General features: G+C 45.5%; 1 protein-coding gene across 1 annotated transcript in view; it reads right to left on the reverse strand.

Annotated features, from left to right (window-relative positions):
• Nucleotides 1–24007, reverse strand: part of LOC144764134 (potassium channel subfamily T member 2-like) — a gene marked incomplete at its 5' end in the record, with an annotated part of 1271238 nt that overhangs the window by 432232 nt on the left and 814999 nt on the right. Inside the window, one exon of the mRNA XM_078650285.1 lies at nucleotides 9371–9507. Coding sequence (XP_078506411.1) covers nucleotides 9371–9507 — 137 coding nt within the window. The remainder of the gene's footprint in view (nucleotides 1–9370; nucleotides 9508–24007) is intronic.

The following is a 24007-nucleotide window of genomic DNA, read 5'->3' on the forward strand; positions in this document are numbered from 1 at the left end:
GTTGGCTGATGGCCTCTTAAGGAGAACGTTAATCACTGCATGCTTCCAGTCTTCTGGGAATGTGGTGGTTGTGATGGAGGGGTTGATATGGGTGAAGAAGTGCTGATGGGTGAAGCTCCAAGATTTTAGATGTCGTGGGGGCATGGGTCGTTTGTTGCTCCTTAGTGGATGGTCTGCATGATCATCGCTGTACCTTCCCTGATGGGAGTTTTCCATTTGGTCAGGTGGACGTCTTGGTTGGTGATGGGCTGGTTTGCGATGAGATTGCTGGGGTCTGGTTGGTCTGCAAAGCTGTTGTAGATCTTTGTGATTTTGCTGTGGAAGACATTTGATAGGTCATTGCAGAATTGGGAGCGAAGTGATGCTGTTGCTGGAGGCCGAAGGTGTAGTGAAGTTCTTGACAATCTAGAAAATATCCATGAAGCCGTTGGAACTCCCTTCGATGCATGCAGCTTGTGCTCTTTTTATGGTGTCTCTTAGCTGTTTGTGGTAGAGTCTGAGGGCAACCTTGTAGGTGGTTCTGTTGATGTTTTTGTGGCTGGCTCTCCATTTTCTCTCTGGCTGTTTGCAGTCTTGTTTGAGTACCAGCTGACCTGCTTGCTGGTCATTCTTTGCTTGTTGTGTTTGATCGGTGAGAGAGCATCTTCACAGTTCTTGATCCAGTTGTTGAAGTTGTTGATGTCCTCGTTGCGGTTGTCTGTAGGGTTAGGCTGAACTGTGATGAGGGCGTTGAGCTAGTCTGCTTCTGAGATTTTGCCCCAGCAGTGGTTCGGTAGGCTCACGTTGGTGGGTTGCGGTGAGCTGATTTGGAAGTGGATGAGAGAGTGATAGGTCCATGTGAACGATGTGGTGGAGTTATACATGAGGCTGTCACTGGTGCTGAAGGAGGGGTCCCGTGTGAATCCTACGATGTGTGTTGGTTCTGTGGTGAGCAGGGTTAGTCCAATATTTTTCACGCTTTCGAGGAGTGCTGTGGAGCAGGGGTCGGTTCTGTCCTCTAAGAGGAAGTTGAGGTTGCAGAGGCATTGGAGTCAATGATGAGAGGGGCAATGAAGTCCGTGATGAAGCTGGTGTAGCTAGCTCATGGTTCGGGTGGTTGGTAGACAAGGATTCCATCCAGCGTGAAGTGTTCGGAGATTTGCAGCTGTAAGTGCTGATGTTCCATGAATGAGGTGGAGCTCTCTGTGAACTTTGAGCACGTGACAGACTATGAGTCCTCCTGGCTTGTGAAGGCAGTCCTGTCGTACAATTTTGTATCCCGCTGTGACTGCAGTGGCGATGTTGGGTGCCGATGTGGAGTTGAGTCCGATTTCTGCCAGGATGAGGTGATCCAGTACATTGCTTCTCAGCAGTTCCCAGATTTTGGTTGTGTGTTTGCTGAGACATTTTGTGTTAAGCATGCATGCGAGTGAGTGTTGGGGGCCGGTTTGCTCTAGCACAGCGGTACTCAAAGTACGGCCCGCGGGCCAGTTGCGGCCCGCCAGGCATTTCCATGCGGCCCTCGTGTAAAACAACAGACAGTTCGGAATCAACTGCAATTCCGCCTGTTGTGATTTCTCGGGGGCCGCATTCACAGGGAAAATGATGAAAGAAGCATGCGCAAAATCAGTGTCTCCCAAACTCACTCGCAAAAGGTCATCCTACTGCAGCTTCCAATTAGAAACAAACTTGATATACATCTGTTGGTAGGTAGATAATATATCTTATTTTCGGGCGTGAGTATGAGAAGGAGAAACTTTCTAACTGCCATATTGAAAAGCCCCCTTGATTTGTTTGATGCAGTGGTTTAATGATTGAAAATAGATATTCCTTCTTGCCACATCTACGGGCAAAGATGTGAATAAACATGTAAAATGAAGCATAATTTAATTGTCCTCTGATGTTGCTGGACTGTGCTTGTTTTCCATTTTATAAAAATAAATGACTGAACATTTTTTTTAAAGTACGTTTAGCCCATATGCAGGGGGCTTGTATTTGTGGGCTGGCCTTTAGATCACTGATGACGTAAAAAATCAGCATGCACAATCTAATGTTCAACCAGTTACCAATGACAGGTCAGCATGGCCTGTAGAACTTGGCGGTTTTTAGAATGTTTGCACGTTTAATTTTGAGTTCTCAGACAGACAGAGAGGCAGCGACACAGAGAGATGGAGAGGAGAGGGAGAGAGAGGCATAGAGACAGAGACGGAGAGAGGGAGATGGAGGGAGGAAGAGGGAGGGAGTGGAAGGGAGAAGGAGGGAGGGAGACAGACGGAGACAGAGGGAGACAGAGGGAGATAGAGGGGGAGATACAGAGGGAGGGAGACAGAGGGCGACAGGGAAAGAGAGTGAGAGGGGGGAGGGAGACAGAGGGAGGGAGGGGAACAGAGATGGAGGGAGGGGAACAGAGAGGGAGACAGAGAGAGGGAGATAGAGAGAGGGAGACAAAGAGAGAGAGAGAAAGAGACAAAGAGAGAAGGGAGTCAAAAAGAGAGGGAGACACAGAGAGAGAGGGAGAAAAAGAGAGAGGGGGAGAAAAAGAGAGAGAGAGAGACAGAAGGAGACAGAGAGAGAGAGGAAGACAGAGGGAGGGAGACAGAGAGACGCAGAGGGAGACAGAGAGAGAGAGTTAGAGGGAGGAAAACAGAGGGAGAGAGAGAGCGGGAGACAGAGATTGAGGGAGACAGATCGAGACAGAGAGAGGGAGGGAGAGAGAGAGAGGGAGAGGCAGAGAGAGGGAGAGAGAGATAGGTTGCACATGTAATTTTCCTCAGAAGGACAATGAGTACTCAGAGACAGACAGAAAGGCAGAGAGATAGAGACAGAGAGGGAGATGGAGGGAGAGATCAGCAAAGAGACAGAGGAGGAGGGAGACAGAGAGACAGAGGGACGGAGGGAGAAAGAGGGAGAGAGGGAGAAAGAGGAAGAGAGGGAGAAAGAGGGAGAGAGGGAGAGAGGGAGGGCGACAGAGAGAGGGAGGCCGACAGAGAGAGGGAGGGTGACAGAGAGAGGGAGGCCGACAGAGAGAGGGAGGGTGACAGAGAGGGGGAGTGCGACAGAGAGAGGGAGGGCGAGAGAGAGAGAGAGAGGGGGCAACAGAGAGAGAGGGAGGGCGACAGAGGGAGGGCGACAGAGAGGGGGAGTGCGACAGAGAGAGGGAGGGTGAGAGAGAGAGAGAGAGGGGGCAACAGAGAGAGAGAGGGAGGGCGACAGAGGGAGGGCGACAGAGGGAGGGCGACAGAGAGGGAGGGCGACAGAGAGAGAGAGAGAGGGAGGGTGACAGAGAGAGAGAGAGGGAGGATGACAGAGAGAGAGAGAGGGAGGACGACAGAGAGAGAGAGAGGGAGGACGACAGAGAGAGAGAGAGAGAGAGAGAGGGAGGGAGGGAGAGAGAGAGAGATAGAGATAGGGATATGTGTGTATGCCTGGTCTGGTGGCTCAGTGGCTCAGTGGATGAATGCGTCCGCTGCAGGGGCGACGCATGGTCACAGTTATGTTTTTGCTCTAGCCCCGCCCCCTCCACCACTGACCCAGCCCCCACCTGTGCGGCCCCGGCCACAAACCACACTGTAAATTTGGCCCCCGAGAGAAAGTTTGTGAGTACCCATGCTCTAGCATGTGGTGTTAGGTGGGGGTGTTGATGGTGTTGCTGGTGCTTCCTTGGGGTGTATAGGTAGGCTGCTGCACATGAACCAGCAATGGGTGCAGGTGAAGGCTCCTACCATGGTGTCTGGCACAGATCAGCAACAGTGGAAGGAGATGCATCGAGGGTTGAGCGATCAAAGGTGTGCTGCTGAGTATCGCTGAGGGGCGATTGGACCAGGGTTCGTGGCACTGGGTGGGTTCTAGGCTTGGACGGTGCATACAGGGCAGCCTCTGGTGTAGCTTTGGTGTGCCAACAGAGCAGACACACAGCAACCGCCATTATGTGGGATCTGGGAGGGTGTAGATGCGTACTGCAGAGGGGCAGGAAGAAGAGGCATGAAGGATATGTGGCAGGAAGAGCAGGTAAGGAGCGGGGAGCCGGGAAGAGGCACGAGGGAGGGGATGCAGGGAGCACGACAGAGGGAGATGAAGGCCTGAAACAGGTGAACAAAGCCCAAGAAAATGAGTGGAAAGGGCAAAAATACACAAGAGGGGAAAGAGAAAGCATGCGGAAAAACAGTTAAAAGATTGACAAAGGACAAGTGAAAAGAGCACAAGGCACAAGGGGGAAAAGATACAGCCAGCAGACAAAGGGTGAAAGATTGACAAAAAACGAGTGAAAAGAACACAAGGCAAAAGGGGAGAAAGATAAAGCAAGTAGAAAATGAGTGACAAAAATGAGTGAAAAGAGTACAAAGGCGCCTGTGGTGAAAGAGAAATGAAGCAGTACAATGAGTGAAAAGAGTGACAAAAACAAGTAGAAAGAGCAAAAAGACACAAAGGGTGCAAGAGAAAGCAAACAGAACAACGGGTGCAGACAGAATATCGAGTTGGAAATGTGAAACTACAGAAATATCGAGTCCTAAATATCGTGAGTCAGAAATGTTGACAGGAAGAATATCGTGGCCAAAAATATCGATTTTAAGGTAAGAAATATCATTAAAAAATGCAGAAGTCATTAATATCATTTGTAAAAATATAGTTGTTTAAAATATCGATTTTTTAATTAGTTGAGGGCTTATGGGGGAATCGGGTGGAAAGTAATTTAATTATAATAAATTCATAAATTTTTTTTAATAATATTTATTTAATTGAGATTTTATAGTGGTAATTGTGGGAAGTAATTTAATATTAATTAATTATTAATTGGTTGTTAATTAATAATAATGAATTGCTAATTAATTATGGTAACTGTGCAATTTTTTTCTGGTGCGGGTTGTGGGGTTTATAGGGGTAAAGGGTGGGAAGTAATTTCTTGTAATTAATTAATAAGTTGTTAATTAGTGTTAATAAATTAATTGAAAATTAAATAAGGAAATGGCATAATTAATTTTGGGTACGGGGTTGATAGGGGTAATGGGTGGGAAATAATGTATTTGTGATTAATTAATAATTCGTTGTTAATTGATGTTAATTAATTGATTGAAAAATATCTATGGAAATTGTGTCATTAATTTTGGGTGCGGGTTGGTGAGTTTATAGGGATAAAGGGTGGGAAGTGATTTATGTTTAATTAATAATAATTAGTTGTTAATGAATTAATTGAAAAGTAAATATGGAAATTGTGTAATTAATTTTAGGTGTGGGCTGTGGGGTTTATAGAAGTAAAGGTTGGGAAGTAATTTATGTTGAATTAATTAATAGTTTGCTGATCATTAATATTAATTAATTAATTGATATTTAATTATGGTAACTGTTTATTTTTTGTATGTGGGTTTTAATTTTATAGGGGTAAAGGGTGGGGAGTACATTAATTTTACTTACTTTATCATTAGTTGTTAAATACTATTAGTTTTTTAATTGAAATAAGTTTTAATTGTGTAATACATTTTTTTACAATTTAATTTTAGGTGTGGGTTGTGAGGATTATAGGGGTAAAGTGTGGGAAGGTAATTCATTTGTATGATTTTTAATTTGTTTTTTTAATTAATAATATTTCTTTAACTGGTAATTAATTATGTTAATTGTGGAAGTAATTTTTTTTAATTTAGATGTGGGTTGTGAAATGTGTGGGGTTATAGGGTAGGAAATAAAAAAGCGAAATTTATGTAATAATGAATGTTTTTGTTTCGTAATATTTTCTAATTAAAGAACATTGTTTGAAAATATTTTTTCTTTTATTTCACATAATATTCATAGGTATTTGTCATATGTATGTAACATTATATTTTTTTATTTTTTAATATTACATATATTACATATATTTGTATTTAAATTAGTATCATATTTATGTATTGTTTAATTTATTTTGTTTTTTTTAGATATTTTGTTGTTGTTAATATTTTATTTGTTTTAAATTTTGAAGTAACTCGAGTGGGAATATTAATTGTTACCCCTCTGCAATCCAACACTTTCCCTACTATTGCACTAATTGGAGTGGGAATAGTACATTTAATCCGGCCACTATCCAACACTTTCCCTACTGCAGCACTCACTGGAGTGGGAATAGTAATTTTTATCCCTCTGCTATCCAACACATTCCCTACTGTTGCACTCATTGGAGTGGGAATAGCAGGTTTTACCCATCCGCTATCCAACACTTTCCCTACAGTTACACTTATTGGAGTGGAAATAGTCATGTTTACCCCACCGCGATCCATCACTTTCCCTACTGTTGCACTCATTGGAGTGGAAATAGTCATTTTTACCCTTCCGCTATCCAACACTTTCCCTACAGTTGCACTGACTGGAGTGGAAATACTAAATTTTAACCCTCCGCTATCCAAAACTTTCCCTACTGTTGCACTGACTGGAGTGGGAAAATGAAGTTTAAAGATTTTAAAATAGTTTAATTTTTTAATTTAGAATATAATGTTTTTATTACAGTTTATATTATTGGTATATATATTTATATTTATATATATATATACATACACATATATATTTGTAAATGTTTATATAATTTTAAAATTATACAATACATTATAATTAATAGTTTATTTATTATTTTAAAGTAAATATATGTATATTAATTAGTTTGTGTGTTTAACTTTTTTAAATTACGTTTATTTGTTGTATTTGTTAAAAGGTATATTAAATCTAATACATGATTTTAACTCATTTGATTATTTAATATTTTATTTTTATTTTAAACATATATAAATATCGATATTTTGTACAACTATGTTTTTGACGTCGATATTTTTTTTCTATATTTTTGTTCTTACCTATTTAAGTATAGGGAGTCGATATTTTTGCATTCTATATTTTTACCTCAATTTTTTTTACTTCTATATTTTTGAGGTCGATATTCTGTCAGAATACCCAGAAAAATCGAATGAAAAGAGTGACAAAAACAAGTGAAAAGAGCACAAAAGCACACAGGGTGAAAGAGAACGCAAGCAGAAAAACAGGTGTGTAAGATTGACAATAATGTGAAGTGAAAAAAAGGCACAGGTGGGTGATAGAGCTTTGGCAGAGGCCGAGAATTGGGTAAAGAAGAAAGGGCAAAAGGAGCTGGCCAAAAATGGACAGCAGAAGAGATGGAGCAGAAGGAGCGAGGTGGGAGCCTCGAAACAAGAGAGCTGGGTCCGAAAGGGCCTTGATCGGTTGGAGGACCAGTCACAGGAAGGTGGGTAGTTTGGCCTAGGCACCTGCTCAATGAGGTCCAGAGCAACTGCCATTAAGTAGGTCATGGAAATGGGTAGGAGTGTTTGAGTGGTGGGCAGGGCTGCAGAGGCACTGGAAGAAGATGCGGGGAGGAGAAACATCAGGGAGGGAAGTGGGGAGGAGGGAGGTGGGAAAATGTACAGGAAGGTTGGGTGGCTGCGGAGAGCATGACACAGGGGGCAGAAGACCTGAAATGCGTGCACATTTGATGATACCCTATTCTGTCATCTGGTACATCTTGTATTATTTCAAGGTTATTTGTGCTTGTTGAAGATCAAGTGTGAGTTTACTGCTTTGCTTTGCTTTATCATCTATCAATAAGGAACGGGATAAGGCAGGAGTGAGGAGTGAGGAGATAATGCTCCGATTACTTACCAGTAATCTTCATCAATCTAATTACCCTTCCTTCTTCCAGTGGTCAAGACCTCAATCCCTGGTGCTTTGGGATTCCCGGAAGTTCTGCTGATGTGCACCCCCTTTATGGCCCCTTTTGAGGCGGGGGTCATAATGGGGAGTGGAGCGGGAGGGAGGGAGGGCTGTTTTTAGATTTACCTAGGCCACGTGGTGTCCATGCAGGTGGATACGCCTCAGAAAGTGGAGGGGAAAGGAAGTGTTTTTGACTAATTATAAGGACATTTGGAAAGACCTCTGTGTTATAGGTAATAGACCAGAGGGCAGATTCCCAGTGACACCAATCTCTACCAATGGAATCAGTCTTTGCATAAAGTGGTGACACCTGTTCATTTGAAGAACATGAAACAGTGGCAGCACATAGCCAGGCTCACTGGACTTATCCAGTTCTGCTGCTGTGGTGTTTTTCGCATTATTATGGATTTGCAGCAATTTTGTTTCTAGCTCAAACGGATAAAAAGTTACTAAAAACAACTGGTCATCTTTCAGTTGCTCACTGCTGTATTTGATTGCTAAACTAGTACTAAAGAGATGGAATCTGCGCACAAACTGCAACCTTGTGTAAAAAAGTACAAAATGAAATAAAACTATCACGTGTCTTGCATTATGCAGCACAGTTTGCCTTTATTTTCTGCATAATTTAGTCAACCCTGCAGCATAATTTGGTCCTCCTCTGTCGCATAATTCCGGTGACCCTGAACATAGCCTGTTAAAAACATATCTACATAGTTAGATCAGTGTGTTCGTCCTCGAAAGGAAATCAACAACTAGTGAGTGAGTAGTATTTGTGAGCTCTGTCCTGCAGTGCGGGTGCTGTCCACAGTCTGGGGGAAATGTTCAGAGGTTCTGTTCGAACTTCATGTGCTGTTTATACATTTTATTTTTGTGTGAAGAGTAGTTTTTACGGACAGTGATGATTTATGGAAGGATTCTATACACCTAGGGCCTCATTTATGAGGCTGTGCGTCACTTTTACACTGCCGGTACGTCACTTTTTGTGACGCACCAGTGGCGTAAAAAATGCACCTTGTTGCGCCATATTTACAAAGTGACGCATCTAGGTAGATGCGTCACTTTGTAAACCCCTGCATCACATTATACCTGCGCCAGGTATAATGTATGCAAGGGGGGCGTTTTGACGCAAGAAAGGGTCATGGAAGTGACGCAGTGAAATCGATACGTTTTCACTGCGCCATTTCTTGGCCGCTAATGCGTCAAAATCTTACGTTCATGGCAGGCGTAAGACTGACGCAAGCACTAACAACATGGGACTTGCCCATGTGAAAGTACACATTGCTGGAGTTGCGTCACTTTTGTGACACACTCCATCAATGCGTCACTTTTGCGCCTACAGATACGTCAGAAATACTGACGTATCTGTAACTCCTTGCGACATGATGCGTTATATTATAAATATGATGCATTAATCATGACGCAAGGAGTGCGCACTGAGAAGTGACGCATTGCTGCTTTCACACAGCGATGTGTCATTTCTCATAAATGAGGCCCCCTGTTCTGTAAAAGAGTGCGGTCACTACTCATACGATACTGCTTCGAGAAAGCAAACAACCGGCCCTCTGATTTCTATTTCTGATGAAGACATGGAGCCTACGGTACTGTTATGATAGGAAGGTAGCATGAGTACTCAAGATAGGGGTTTTTCCTTACCAACTACCCCGTGCCTGGCACTAGTGCCCCTGTAAGTCTTACAAAGTCATGAGCTCACTTTGCCCTCATGAGGTCTTGGTCCTTCAGTGCCGACCCCTGGAGGTAGATGACGCGCTGTGACCACAGCGGGATCTGCAGCACTCTTCGCACCTGAAGGTCCATCTCCGTGGGGCAGAGAATCACAACGTAGTAATCCTGCGCAGAGAAAAAACAGGGCACAGTAAACAAATATTCATCCCCAGCAATGGTTGTTTTAATACAGCTTCACATAGAATTTATTCTGCTGCACACGTCTGAAATAGCAGATTTTAGTATTACCCACCTCAAGGATAAAGGACCACAGAAGGATGAAGTGTTGAGGTGTCCACTCAGGCAGGATTCAGACATGTGAACTTGTAGATTACACACAGGTTTTTTTTAAGAAGAAGGTGCATGAACCCCCTGAGCTAACTAACCAGGATTCTATCCATTGACACACAGTTTCGGAACAGGTATTTACAGAAGATACTCTGCTCACTGAGCTATCAGCTTCCAGCTGAAATAATACTCTTATTTTAAACTAGTGCTACATTTATTACAGGAGTGTTTGTAACAAAGCACTTCATTCATTCCTCCCCAGAAGTGCTCATCTCTCTTTTCCTAAATCCCACCCAGCTGCTTTCATGAAGGACACCATGGATAAAAAACACATCCTTTAATGTCGTCCTATAGAGGTCCTCGCCATGAATATGCCGCTTGTTTTCTGTGCCTAATAGTTTACGCAAATAACAACCGTATAATATTTCGAAAGGTTTACTTTTAATTCAATTGCCATTTATAACTCAAGCTGATACTTTGACAATAATACCCTGTTAAAATTTAATTAGGCCAACTTAAATGCCAAAGGAATATATCTGGAAAAACTATGTGACCTTTGATAAACTCATACCTTTCAAAACGCTTTAACTATTAGCTTTTATTTAAAACTATGTTAAAAAAAGTGCTTTAATAAGTTTTGAAATAAATATCATCTTCTTCCAAAAGGAACGGTTAACATTTTTGTAGCCGGTCCCAAATCTGTTGAAAGTTACAAAAGTTGTTTGCAAGTTTTCTAAAACAAAAATGGCGTTGCAAATCAAAAATGCAACACGTACTAAAGAATATAAAAAGGTTTAAATGTTGAATTAAAAGGGAAGTTTCCTAGGATTTAAAGTTATGTATAGGATAAAGACAAGTGTAAAATTTTCTAAAATGTAAATATTATACATAAAAAAACAAATATGGAGCTTTTTATTTTGCCAAAGCAAATTAGTGTGAACGGAAAAGTCACAGTTTTTGGCAACTTCAGAAAAAGTCTATTAGCTGTGAAATTAGATGGTCGACATTTCCAAATCTTGCAACACCACTTTTAGCAAGCTAGGGCAGAGAGCGACCTTCTCGCTTTGCACTAAAGAGATACTAATGGAGGCAGAAGAATATTCCTTCCCTAGACAACCCGAGGGCAAGGAATCCCTGAACCTGTGCAGTTTACAGATTACATTGGGGCAAAGCATACATTAGGGATTTAGCTTGACTTCTGTGTTCCTGCCTGAGCTGTAAAATGATCTTAGTATTTGGGTATACGTATCATTTATGCTACAGATTTAAAAAACACAAGCAACTTGAACTCTACCTTTCTGCTGATCAACCCCTTATTCTATTCTTTGTGCTTATTCGAGATGATGTGCTTTTAAGACACTTAAGCTCTCTCATTCCTGAACTTTGACATTGTAGTGAAACATGAGGTATACAAATGACTGGCCAATCTTCTCCATCCTGCATAAATGGCATGACAATAATGATGTCATCATCAATTGAGCTTTACTCGACAATTTGTCATGAAAGCATAAACCATTACATCAGGTACCAATAAAACAGATAAAATCAGGTAAAATGAGTAGCATCTCTCAGTTAAAAATAATGATGTAGTCCATGGACAGAAATGGACAGAAATGTACCTTTCCTAATTAATGTACGTTTAATTTGATTCTAACACCAAAAAAAATATCTAGCAATATTAAGTCACAAGAAATTTCATAGCATTCTAGCAACAAAGTATTGAAATACATTTTATTTCTAGCAACAAAGTATTGAAATACATTTTATTTCTATCTTATATCTACTACTATGGCAAAAATGGATTCTATTTTGCAAAATGTTTTAGTAATGGATTATTAACCAGAAGGTTAGTCAAAGTTGGATAGATACCAGACATTGTAATATGAACTTAGGCCATGCCAAATATTGCATATGTGTTGTTGAAGTGAAGGTGTTTTCCTTTGGAAGTATTTGTTTCTGAACTTTACTAAGTATGAGCATTAAAAAGTACATTCACTAAAAGTAGCTGTCCAGAAATAAATATGTTCAGAAATCCTACTTCTGCTGGATATTTTCATTGCATACATTTTTGCAGGTAAATTCTCTCTCGAAACAATTTTTTGTGGAAAAATGAACTCACAAGCGATTTTGGGTGAACCTGGAAACAGATCTAGCTTCTTATACTGTTTGTAGTGGCAGGTTTGCTCATTTCACCCAACGTACAACCACCAAGCACATATTACTGAAACTTTATTTGCGCACTTGCCATCCACAGCTTACCTCATAGATTACATCACTCAACATGGTCTATGATAACATTGATAACTGATGACATATGAAATTACATAATTAATGACATCATTATGCATAGCTAGAGCGCAAGTTATAGTTACTTCAGTTAACTATAACTGGTGAATTTCACAGTGTTTTTAGTTTAAAATTGGTATATTTTACTTGACATTTTCACCTAACTACAGTGTGACTTTGACCTTTGTTTTTCCAGTAAATTTCAAAGGTTGTTTAATGTAAAGTAAGGCATTAATTACCATGCCTAGCTGTAACGTCACTATAACCATTGTTTTTAGCTCATGCTAAAAAACCTTAGAAATTCACTGGAAAAAACAGAGGTTAAAGTAACATTATAATTAGGCATTGAAATAAGTTGAAAACTAACACCTAAAACCAAAAAAAGTACTGAAATTTGCCAGTTATGGTTCAGGGAGCTAATTATAACTTGTGCCCCCTCCATGTATTGCTTATGGCCTTATATGTTACATCCCTCATGACTTGCTTGATGACATTACCTATGACATCTCAAATGACATAATTGATTACATAACTGATGACAACACTGATGACATCATTCTGTGAGTCTGAGAGTTTGCTATACACTTATCACACTGAAAGGTAATTAATAGGCTTCATAGAGAGCAATGTTTCTATATATTGTTTTTACTGCTAATAAGTGTCAATTTGAGCAATATGCTTGGCCTGCTAACAAGGCTTGGATGTTTGAAGATTGTAGAGTTTCTGTCAAGAGCTCTGCACAGAGTGAAGGTTGTGTGTACTACAGGTTTGACCCATAAGGGTTGGTTGTATGAAGAGTGTGCTCTCTGTGAAGCTGTATGCGCAGGGAGAAGGCTGTGCATACTAGCAATTTAGTCACCTAATGGGCATGGGGGTCTGGAAGGAGTAAGCTCTCTATTAAGTGCTGTGCAAAGGGTGAAGGCTGTGCATAGCAGGGATTTGATCAACCAATGGGGCTTAGGTATCTGGTGGGAGTGAACTCTCTGTTTACAGGGCAAAGGTTGTGTTAGCCACCTAATGAGCATTGTGTGTCTAGAGATATTGGCTTCTAAGTGAATAAGTATGCACCGGTGTAGATTCTGTGTGTAGTAGGGGACTGGTCATCTAATGACGCTTGGGTGAGCAGAGAGAGTGGACTCTTCATCCCACTTCTGCCTGTCCACCGTTTACTATCTGCCTTCCCCCAGTCCCATCCTACCAGATCCTGTGGACAGCTTACTTCCCAAGCCGGCATTCTTGGTGCCTCGGCTCCTTTCTCCCTCTTCCTGGTCCTTCACTCTCTGTTTGCTTGCCTCTGAATACTACCCCCTGCCCTTCCTGGTCCCCTGTACTGCCACTGCCCATGCAGGCAGTATGATGTACCAGGGAGGCCAATTGTATAGGGAGGTCTATGGTCAACTTGCTGCCCTTGCCCCCCCATTGCCCGAATCTGTTCCCTGTCTCTTAGTCTGTTCCCTACCCCTTACCTCTTGCCCTGCATGGCCTTTTTTTGCTGCAACTGCCCCTCCAGCTTGCTTTCCAAGTTTAGCTAGTGGTCCCTAACCACTTCCTCCTAGCCTTCTGTTGCCTGAGTCCATGCCCCTGCACCCTCATCCTAGCCCTGCGCGGTCCTTAATGGTGCCATTGCTCATCCTGCCTGCACTGTGTGGTTAGCTTGCTGCCCCTGACCTGCTCGCCCTACATTGTCCATGTATGTGCCTTAGCCCCCTCCCTCCATCCCTCCAAGGCCCACTGACCTGCTACTGCTCCTCCTGCCTGCCCTGCATGATGTGTTGTGCTGCCACTCCTGCCTGTCCTGTGTGGTTAACTCGCTGCCCCTGCCCTGCTCCCCTTGCCCTACACTGTCCATGTGTGTGCCCTGGCCCCCTCCCTCCTTCCCTACATTGCCCACGGAGATCCTCCTGCCTGCCCTGCATGGTCTGTTATGCTGCCACAGCCTCACCTGCCCTCCCTGTGTGGTCAGGTTACTGCCCTTGCCCTTGACGTCTGAGTCCAGCACCAACCCCTCCTTTCTGCATTCAGTGGTCCTTTGTGCATGCCCCTGCTCGCCAACTGCCATACACTGCCCGTTGTGCTGCCACTAACCCTCTTAGCCGCTGCCTCTACCCCTGCCCTCCTCCCACTTTTACCATGGTCCATGTGCATGCCCCTATTCCTTCCCTCCTGCCCCCCGGTGGTAGGTTGTACTTCTACTGCCACTCCTGCCTGTCTGTATGATCAGCTTTCTGCTTCTGCCCCTGCCCCCTCATCCCTGCCCTCCTTTGTCCATGTGTGGGTCCTAGCCTCTTCACCCATCCCTTCATGGTCCATTGTGCTGCCACTGCCTCTCCTGCCTGCCCTGAGTGGTCAGCGTTCTTCCCTTTCTGCCATGTCTCAGCCCCCTCCTGCCTGCTCTCCATGGTCTGATGTGCTGCCACTGTTCCCCCACCTGCCATGCATGGCCTGTTTTACTGACAGTGCCCCTCCCACCTGTGCTTGCTGACCTTGACCACTCGCCCGAGCCCCCCATTGAGCGATTCCATGCACCTGCCCAGTCCCTCTTGCTCTCCATGGTTTGTTGTGTTGCCACTGCCACTGCCCCTCCCTCCAGCCCTCCATGGTCCGCTGTACTGCCATGCCCCCTCCAGCTTGCCCTGCATGGTTCATTATGCTGCCACTACCCCTTTCACCTGCCCTGCATGGTCAGCTTGATACTCCTTCCACTGCCCCTTCCCTTTGTTCCCGATGCCCTTACCCCTATACCCATCCCTCATGCCCTCCACTGTCTGTTGTTATACCCCTGTCCCATCCCTCCAATCGGTCATGGCCTGTTGTGTTGCCACAACCTCTCTTGCCTGTCCTGCATGGTTGGCTTGCTGCCCCTGCCTCCTCCCCCTGCCTTTCATTATCCATTTTTATGCAACTGCGCCTCCTGCCTGCCCTACGTGGTGCATTGTGCTGCCACTATCCCTTCCGCCTGGCACACTTGAAGTCATCTTGATAGTATTAAAGCCTGTGAATCAAAAGCATTTCCTTGAATAAAATAATGGGGCTCTTTTTCTCATAGGAATTACGGTTAAAGCTCCACAAAGCTAAAATTAGGACATATTTTTCGAGTCCTTAATTAGCAAAAAAAGGCTTTTAAACTAGTTGCTACTTTTATTTTATTATCCAATTGATCACCTCATTATTTTTTGCATGAGTTACTTAGCTGTTTTGCCCACTTCTACCATTGGGCTACTATATTTAGGCTACACTTGGGTGATAATTGGGCTATATTTGGGCTCTTTTCTCGGACGGCCATCTTTTTATTTTTTTATTTTTATTTTTTAAACTTTTTATTAAAGAAAAAGAAATTATACACAAGGCAATAAAATAGTACATGTGGACATGTGTTACAAAAGGGGGGGAAAAATCGCAGTACAGTATAATACAGAAATCATTGATGCAAGGGGGGGGCAGTGAGGAAACAAGAGTAGTAATCACATAAGTTTCACGGGACATGGAATGTCGGATCAGGGGGAGAGGAGAACCTCTGGAGTCTCAACGAATGGAGGCGTACATATGTTTCCACGGTAAGAGTTCCACTGGCTCCAAATTTTATTCCACTTCCTAGGTCTGCCCGTAGCCACATACACCGTCTTCTCTCTAAACATGCACCAGTCTATGTTCTCCTTCCATACCGAGACCCACAACTGTGCGATGTCTCTCTTAGCAATCATATTCCCAAGGGTCGCCCACTGCTTCTGTGCCACACCATAATCATTCGGCTCCCAGACATTCAATAGGCAGCGCCTGGCCTCGGGTAATAACGCCACTCCCATGACCCTTTCCATCACAATATGGACACGATTCCAATACACCACTGCCTCCGGACACTCCCAAATTATATGGAGGAAGGTTCCGACCAGTCCACATCCACGCTTACATAACCCATCCAAGGAATAGCCCATACGAATCAAGCGCGGGCCAGTGACATATACAAGATGTAGGATTTTGAGCTGCACCAGTCGGAGACGGGCCGGAATCGCGACCTCCTTAGGCGAGGATAGCGCAGATTGCCAGTCCTCGTCGTCCAACTCTAAGCCGTCACTGGTCCAAACCTCCCTGAGACGCACCAACAAATCCAACCGATCATTAATCAATTTCTTGTATATCAAAGAAATAGTGCTGTCGGGCATGTGGCCGTCAAGCACCCGATCTTCGAGTGGGGAAGATTCGGGGATGCTAGTGCCCCCAGGAAAAACCGAACTCAATGCGTGGTGAATCTGTGCATAACGAAAGAATTCCCTGTCACTCAACTCATACTCTGTCTTCAATGCCCGAAGGTCTTGATTTTACCCTTGACCCAAAGATCACTCACCCTACTGATACCAATCATATCCCACTTTTCAAATCCTTTTGTCTTCCAAAGACATCCCAGTCTTTCAGATGCATACAACGGAGTTGCTCGGGTCAGTCGATCCCTCCATCCCATTGCCGCATTAGCGTCGTGCCACACTCGTACCGCAATCTTAGTGGGTCCCGATAGTTCCCTTCCCGCTGCTTTGGAATAAAGCGCCCTATTGTAGTTCCCGCCCGGTAACAAATATTTATCCATCTCAAATGCAGGGTTAGAGGCCGGTGCGTATGTTCCATGATTAATCGCTCCCAGCTGAGAGGCCCAGTAATATCGCCTGATATCCGGAAGTGCTATACCCCCGTCATACCAGGGAAGTGTTAGCTTAGGAAGGGCAATACGCGGGCGTCCATCCCAGATCAATTGCCTTTGAAGACTCTCCACCTCTCGAAAGTAACTCGCCGGAATAATATCAAATGTATTCTGGAGAGCGTATAAAAATCGTGGTAGGGACATCATCTTAAAAAGAGCTGCGGCCCGAGTGGCGAAAGCGGTAGCTTGCGCCAACCCACAACGTCAAGTTTTAACCTCTGAAGAGGAGGGAGCAGATTACGTTCATAGTGAGCCACTGGATCCAAAGATATAAAAATCCCCAAGTACTTGAATCTGGTTTGCGAGACCTGGACGGGGCACCCGTGCGGCAGGGAGGGGGCACCACCCGAAAGCACATACACACAGGACTTGGCCCAATTGATCACTAGGCCAGAATTTCTACCAAACGAGGTGAGCACATCAATCAAAACATTCAACGATTTTCGAGGGGACGTAAGGTACAACAGAATATCGTCTGCGTAGAGCGATATGCGATCTTCGAATTCCGGGGTCCATTGAATACCCTTCATCGAAGGCTCCCATCGCAACCAGGCGGCCAGAGGTTCCAGGGCCAGGGCGAAAAGAAGTGGGGACAACGGACAGCCCTGCCACGTGCCCCTCCCGAGGACAACGGGTCTAGACACTCGACCATTCACTACCACCTGCGCCAATGGCTCCTCATACAAAAGTTTCACCCAGCCAATGAACCCGGGACCAAAGCCGAATTTCGCAAGAGCGGCCCAAAGATATGGCCATTCCAGTGTATCGAAGGCCATCGTAGCGTCCAAGGAAGCCAAAATGGCCGGCTCGCGCAGAAACGCGGCCCGCGCGAGAACACCGTGCAGACGCCTCAGGTTGAGTGCGGTATTGCGGTGTGGGATAAAACCAGACTGATCCGGGTGAATCAAGTAACTAATTACTTTTATCAAGCGATGTGCCAACAACTTGGCAAGAATCTTTGGTTCGGCGTTTAAAAGCGAAATGGGCCTGTAGGACGCACAGCGATCCCTCGGTTTCCCCTCCTTATGGATCACCACGATGGTAGCGAGACGCTGATCACGAGGGAGGGAGCCGATGTCCCGCGACTCTAAAAACATGTCGCGGAGGTACGGCGCCATTTTATCAGGACGCAACTTGTATAGCTCGATGGGCAGACCGTTTGGACCCATGGCTTTGCCCAAACGCACGGAGCGAATAGCAACGGCCACCTCTTCCGCTGAGAGTGCTGCGTCCATTAGGTCCCTGTCCGCTTCAGACAGGCAAGGCAATGCAATGTCACGCAACAACAGATGAGAGTCTTCCTCAGGTCTATCAGAAACTGGGGAGTATACAGTTTGGAAATGGTCCGCGAAACACTCAACGATCTCAGTCGGATCAGTCACACACACTCCATCAGCTTTCTCAATCACTGGAACCACACGACTCGCCCTCTCTTTTTTATCTAGCCAGGCAATCAATTTCCCTGCCTTATCTCCCACATCATACAGTCTGCCCTGTTGCTCTCTACTCATGACTTTCGCAGCATCCGTAACCAGGGATTTGTAATCTAGTTGTTTGAGGCTAAGGGTATGAAGCTTGTCACGAGTGACTCCCAGTTCCAATTCCCTTTCAAGCTCAGCTATTTCAGTCTCTAAACGGACCACCTCCTCATTTGTACTTTTCTTGGCGCCAGCGATTAACGATAGTGCCTGTCCACGGATGACCGTCTTAAATGCCTCCCACAGTGATACAGAAGAGGACACGGACCCCTCATTCTCAGCAAAATACTGATCCAGGGACTTGATCAACTCTGCACGGGTTTTGGGATTGCGGAGATACCAAGGATTGATCGGACCAACCCGACCCTCGTTACCCATACTAGTGTTCATCTGGAGCCACAGTGGGGAGTGATCTGATATGCCCCGGGCCAGGTGTCTAATCTCCCTGATAGAGGAGGCCTGTGCCGACGGCATCAAAACATAGTCCAGTCTAGAAAGACTGCCGTGGGCCCCAGAGTGAAAAGTGTATTGTATCTGGTCCGGGTGCATCAGCCTCCAGCAATCTACCAGCCCCAGTGTATCCAAGAACCCACTCAACCAGGATTGCGACCTAGTGAGATCTCTGTGGGGGTAGCAATCTAGGGTACGGGAGACAACCGAGTTGAAATCTCCGCCTAGTATCAGGATGCCCTCAGGAAGCCCCAACACCACACGCCCAAGATCTGCAAAGGTCGAGGTCTGTAGACCGGGCGGGACATATACAGAGATCAGCGAAACGGTCCTCCCCTCCCATCTCCCGGTGAGAGCAGCATAGCCCCCGTATCATCAAAAATCACCTCATCTATTTCAAGGGGGAGAGAGGTCTTGACTAGGATGCCCACACCCCTAGAACCAGAGGTGAACCCAGAGTGTACAGCGAGACGGTACCCTCGCCGATTCATGGCGTGACAAGTATTTCCAATCAAGTGCATCTCCTGCAACAACACAACATCAGGGGAGAGGAGTCGCAACAACTGCAGCACCACTCCCCGCTTTATCCTATCCCCCAACCCATTGACATTACAACACAATAGTTTCAACCCACTACCCCCCATCCCGGAAATGAATGCAGAATCCACCCCATCGCAAACACAGTGACCAGATCCAAGAAATAAACAATACGTTGCCTTGAGAAAAGATAAAACACACCCAAACACTCCCCTCCACCCCCCAACTTGAACCCGTTACAATACCCCCCACCCTGCACCCCTGCGTTAGACTCAAAAGCCACCCCAACTTGCAGTGTGCCTGTAGCCCTGACATTAAACTAGTCTATAAAAAGAAACAAAACAAAAAGTCTACAAACAAATTGTTGCATACCCGTGGGTGGCACTCCCCCCACCACCCACGGGTATGCAACAATATATCAGATTAGTACGAAAGTCATCAAACCCAGCTGTATGGTATGTTGATTGTTCGGAAGTCGGGAACCATTTTGTCATTCTTGTTCCGACACACCACCCTCAGCTCCACCCGAGTGCTCCGTTCGGTCGCTCCGCCTTGGTAATGTATCTAGCCAGTCACTCACTTTCTCGGGACGATCAAAGAAAAAAGTTCGGTCCTCATATTCGACACGAAGCCTAGTTGGAAATAGCATCGCATACTTTAAGTCCATGTCTCTGAACCTTCGCTTCACCCCCTGGAACCCCATCCTTTGCCTCTGAACGAACTGGGTGAAGTCCGTGTAAAAGCTCACCATTGTGTTTTCGAACTTCACGGGGCCGCGCACCCTCGATGCCTGCAGGATAGCGTCTCTGTCTCGGAAGTTAAAAATTCTGGCGATAATCGGCCTCGGAGGGGCACCCGGCTTCGGTTTCCCACCCGGCACTCGGTGCGCACGCTCCACAGAAAAGAATTTACTCAGTCCCATGGGGGCGAGATGATTTAGGATGAGGCCCTCCACAAGGAGATCTGCAGTAGGAGTTTCCGAGTTTTCAGGGACCCCGATAATACTTACGTTATTGCGTCGGGCCCTACTTTCAAACTCCTCCAGTCGACGAGCCATGAGATCATTGGAGGATCGCAGGTTGCCGACCTCCGTCTGCAAGTCGGACACATCGGTCGTGAGGCTGGAGGTCTTCAGATCTAACGATTTGACCTTCTCATTAGTCTTTGATAAGTCCGCTCTAATCAAAGTGACGTCAATGGCTACAGTGTCGAGTTTAAGGGCGAGAGCCTTATATTGCTGGCCAATGGAGGTTTCATATTGGCAATGGCGCCCATGACATCCTGTAGAGTCAAGTCGATCGGCGCGGCTGGGTCATCCTTAGCCTCTTCCAGGGTCCTACTCGTACCTCCGGGGGAGCCCTTGGGATGGGTATATCGATCCATGACATTCGTTTGAACAGTTCCCCCCCGAAGAGGCGTCTTGGTTTTCCGCTTCTGGTTGTCGGGCCTGCCCGCCATATTGGGCAGTGTGCCCCCGAGAGCCCGTGAGACCTGGGGAAAATGGCCGTTCGCGGTCAACCCGCCAGAGTCTTCAAAAAACGGGTGCCAGTGGCAGTAGCGGCAGTGTAGCTCAGCACACAGACACTCGCGATCAGTGGCACACGATGGACCTGCTGAGTTTGGCTAGACCACGGGCAATCGTTCAGTCTGGCGATCGAATGAGGCCAAAGACACACAAAACGAAACCGAAAGTTAACTCCAAGGCAATGAGCAGAACCCCTTGGGCCGTTGTTGTTCAACTACTTCCCGGGCGTCTCAGTGACTCGAGCCCCAGGTGTCGCCGTAGGGTGGGCCTCAAAAGTTCAAATCGTCATTGTGACGGTTCCCGAAGTCCAAATCGATTTTTGAAAGCAACTAAGATATCAGATGAGTTTCATCTCCAATAATCTGTCTTCATAATCAGGATATCTTACAGGATATATGCGGAGGGCCATCTCGGATGCGCGCGAAGCTCCTCCTGACGGACGGCCATCTTGACAGACTTTTTTGTAATGAAGCTCCCTTCATTTTTCATTCATTGCAGTGTCCTCTGTGGGAAATATTTTGATTTACATCTTTGATTCGATGGCATTGAGATGTGCCACACTTTGTAAAAAATACAGAATATTAGGTACTATACTTGCTGATTAGAACACAACGGTAGCGCTGCAGTTGATCACTAGGAGTAAACAGACAGCACGCTGCTGGTGTTGAAAGTACATGCCTCAGTCTGCATGGCAGAATGTTTTGCTAAAATGAATGAGGAAAATATTTGAGCACTCATAGAAAATGTGTCCTAATTATGCTTCAGGTATGCCACACTTTTGTCAGTAATAAGAATCTTAGAGCTCTGGTTGTTTATTACAACACTGTCAAAGGCTGCAGTAGAACACTGGGAAATCAACTGACAGCATACATGCCAACATTTAGAAACTACAAAGAGAACATTTTGAAAAAAATGGGTGCTTCATGTTCAAGCATTGATATACGCTGAAACAAAGTCAATTTTAGGCAAGAGACAGCTAAAATAAAGTCTATTAAAAAACACATGAGTCTCCCGCTTCAAATGGGTCTGTTGGCTTGTGTGTGACAGTAGTATGGCTGTTCCTCTGGACCCCTTCTTAACACAGGAGTGGCAGGCCCTGTCATACTCGAATCTGTTTTCTCTCATGATTTTCTTATAGAGGTAAAGTAAGGTGCTCCAGAAGCTAAAACAAGACCTTCATTTCTATGAATTCACACTATCTACATCAGCCATGTGAGAATATAGTCTGACATACCAAGTAAAACATTTACTTCCAGCAGCAGGGGCTGTTAATGTTGAGGGTGTTTGGGTGTTTTGATCATGTTTGTTTTCATATTATTTGATGTGATTGCTCCCATGTGTCGCACCACCAGTCACAATCTGAATGGGTGCTCCATCCGTCACCACCTAATTTCCCATAACCACCTCATCACTGCCTTTAGTCTCATTTCTTGGAATGTTAACGATCGCCTAGATTGTATCTAGCATACTGCAGTCCTCAAATTCCATAAACGCCACCAACCGGGTGTTGCTGTTACAGGAAACTCATTCTGGGCACAAGTTCAAGTTCAAGTTCAGGAATTTATATAGCGCACTACTCACCCAGTGGGTCTCAAGGCGCTTGTGGAGGGGGAATTATTATTTATCGAATAGCCAGGTTTTAAGTTCTTTTCTGAAGGAGATGTGGTTCTGTGTAAGGCGGAGGTGAGTGGGGAGTGAGTTCCAGGTCTTGGCAGTCAAGTAGGAGAAGGATCTACCTCCCATCGTGGATCTTTGGATGCGCGGGACAGCGGCGAGGCCTTGATTGGAGGATCTAAGTTGGCGGGTGGGTGTGTAGAAGGATAGTCGAGTGTTGAGGCATTCGGGCCATATTTTGTAAAGGGCCTTGTGTGCGTGGGTGAGGAGACGGAATGTTATTCTCTTGTTGACGGGAAGCCAGTGGAGGTCTTTCAGGTGGCCGGTAATGTGAACTTGGCGAGGGATGTCCAAAATGAGTCTTGCTGATGCGTTTTGTATGCGTTGGAGTTTTTTCTGTAATTTGGCTGTAATTCCGGCGTAGAGGGTGTTTCCGTAGTCAAGTCGGCTCGTAACCAATGCGTGGGTGACAGTCTTTCTTGTTTCGGCGGGGATCCAATGGAAGACTTTTTTGAGCATACGAAGTACGTTGAAGCCGGAGGATGAGACGGCGTTGACTTGTCTGGTCATCGAGAGTGAGGAGTCTAAGATGAAGCCAAGGTTACGTGCGTGGTCTGTGGGTGTGGGAGCTGAGCCCAGATCCGAAGGCCACCATGAGTCGTCCCAGGCAGAGGGGGATGATCCTAGGATGAGCACTTCCGTTTTGCCTGAGTTAAGTTTCAGGCGGCTGTTTTTCATCCATACGGCTACTTCTTTCATGCCTTCGTGAAGATTGGTTTTGGCGGTGTTGGGGTCGTTGGTGAGGGAGAGGATCAGCTGGGTGTCGTCAGCGTAGGAGATGATGTTCAGGTTGTGTTGACGCGCGATGGAAGCGAGTGGGCTCTTGTAAACGTTGAAGAGGGTGGGACTGAGTGATGATCCTTGTGGTACACCGCAGATGACTTCGGTGGCCTCTGATTTAAACGGGGGGAGTCGGACCCTTTGAGTTCTCCCCGCAAGGAACGAGATGATCCAGTCCAAGGCTTTTCCTTCTATGCCAATGTTGCTGAGGCGTTGTATGAGGGTGCTGAGACAGACAGTGTCGAAGGCGGCGGAGAGGTCGAGAAGAATGAGGGCTACTGTTTCACCGTTGTCTAGTAGTGTTCGGATGTTGTCAGTTGCTGCGATGAGGGCGGTTTCGGTACTGTGTTTGGCTCGAAAACCGGACTGTGAGGGATCGAGGGAGTTGTTGGATTCGAGGAAGGCGGCGAGTTGGTTGTTGACGGCTTTCTCAATGACTTTGGCCGGGAATGGGAGGAGGGATATGGGGCGGTAGTTTTTAAGTTCGGAGGGGTCTGCGGTGAGTTTCTTCAGGAGGGCGCTGACTTCGGCATGTTTCCAGCTTTCTGGGAAGATAGCGGAGTTGAAGGAGCAGTTGATGACATCACGGAGATGGGGTGCGATGATGGAGTCAGCTTTGTTGAAGATGTGGTGGGGGCATGGGTCTGTTGGCGAGCCGGAATGGATGGAGTTCATTAGGCGGATGGTGTCTTCAGTGGTGATTGGGTTCCATGAGCTGAGGTTGTTAGAGGGCGGTTTAGGTTCAGAGGGGGGTGGAGAGGATTGTTCGTTGGAGCAGATTTCGAAACTGTTATGTATATCTGCAATTTTGTTGTAGAAGAAGGAGGATAACGAATTGCAGAGGTCTTGGGAGGGGGTGATGTTGTTTGAGGCTGCGGTGGGATTGGTGAATTCTTTGACGATGTTGAATAGTTCCTT

Source organism: Lissotriton helveticus, chromosome 1_1 (assembly GCF_964261635.1).
Source record: "Lissotriton helveticus chromosome 1_1, aLisHel1.1, whole genome shotgun sequence".
Taxonomy (NCBI): domain Eukaryota; kingdom Metazoa; phylum Chordata; class Amphibia; order Caudata; family Salamandridae; genus Lissotriton; species Lissotriton helveticus.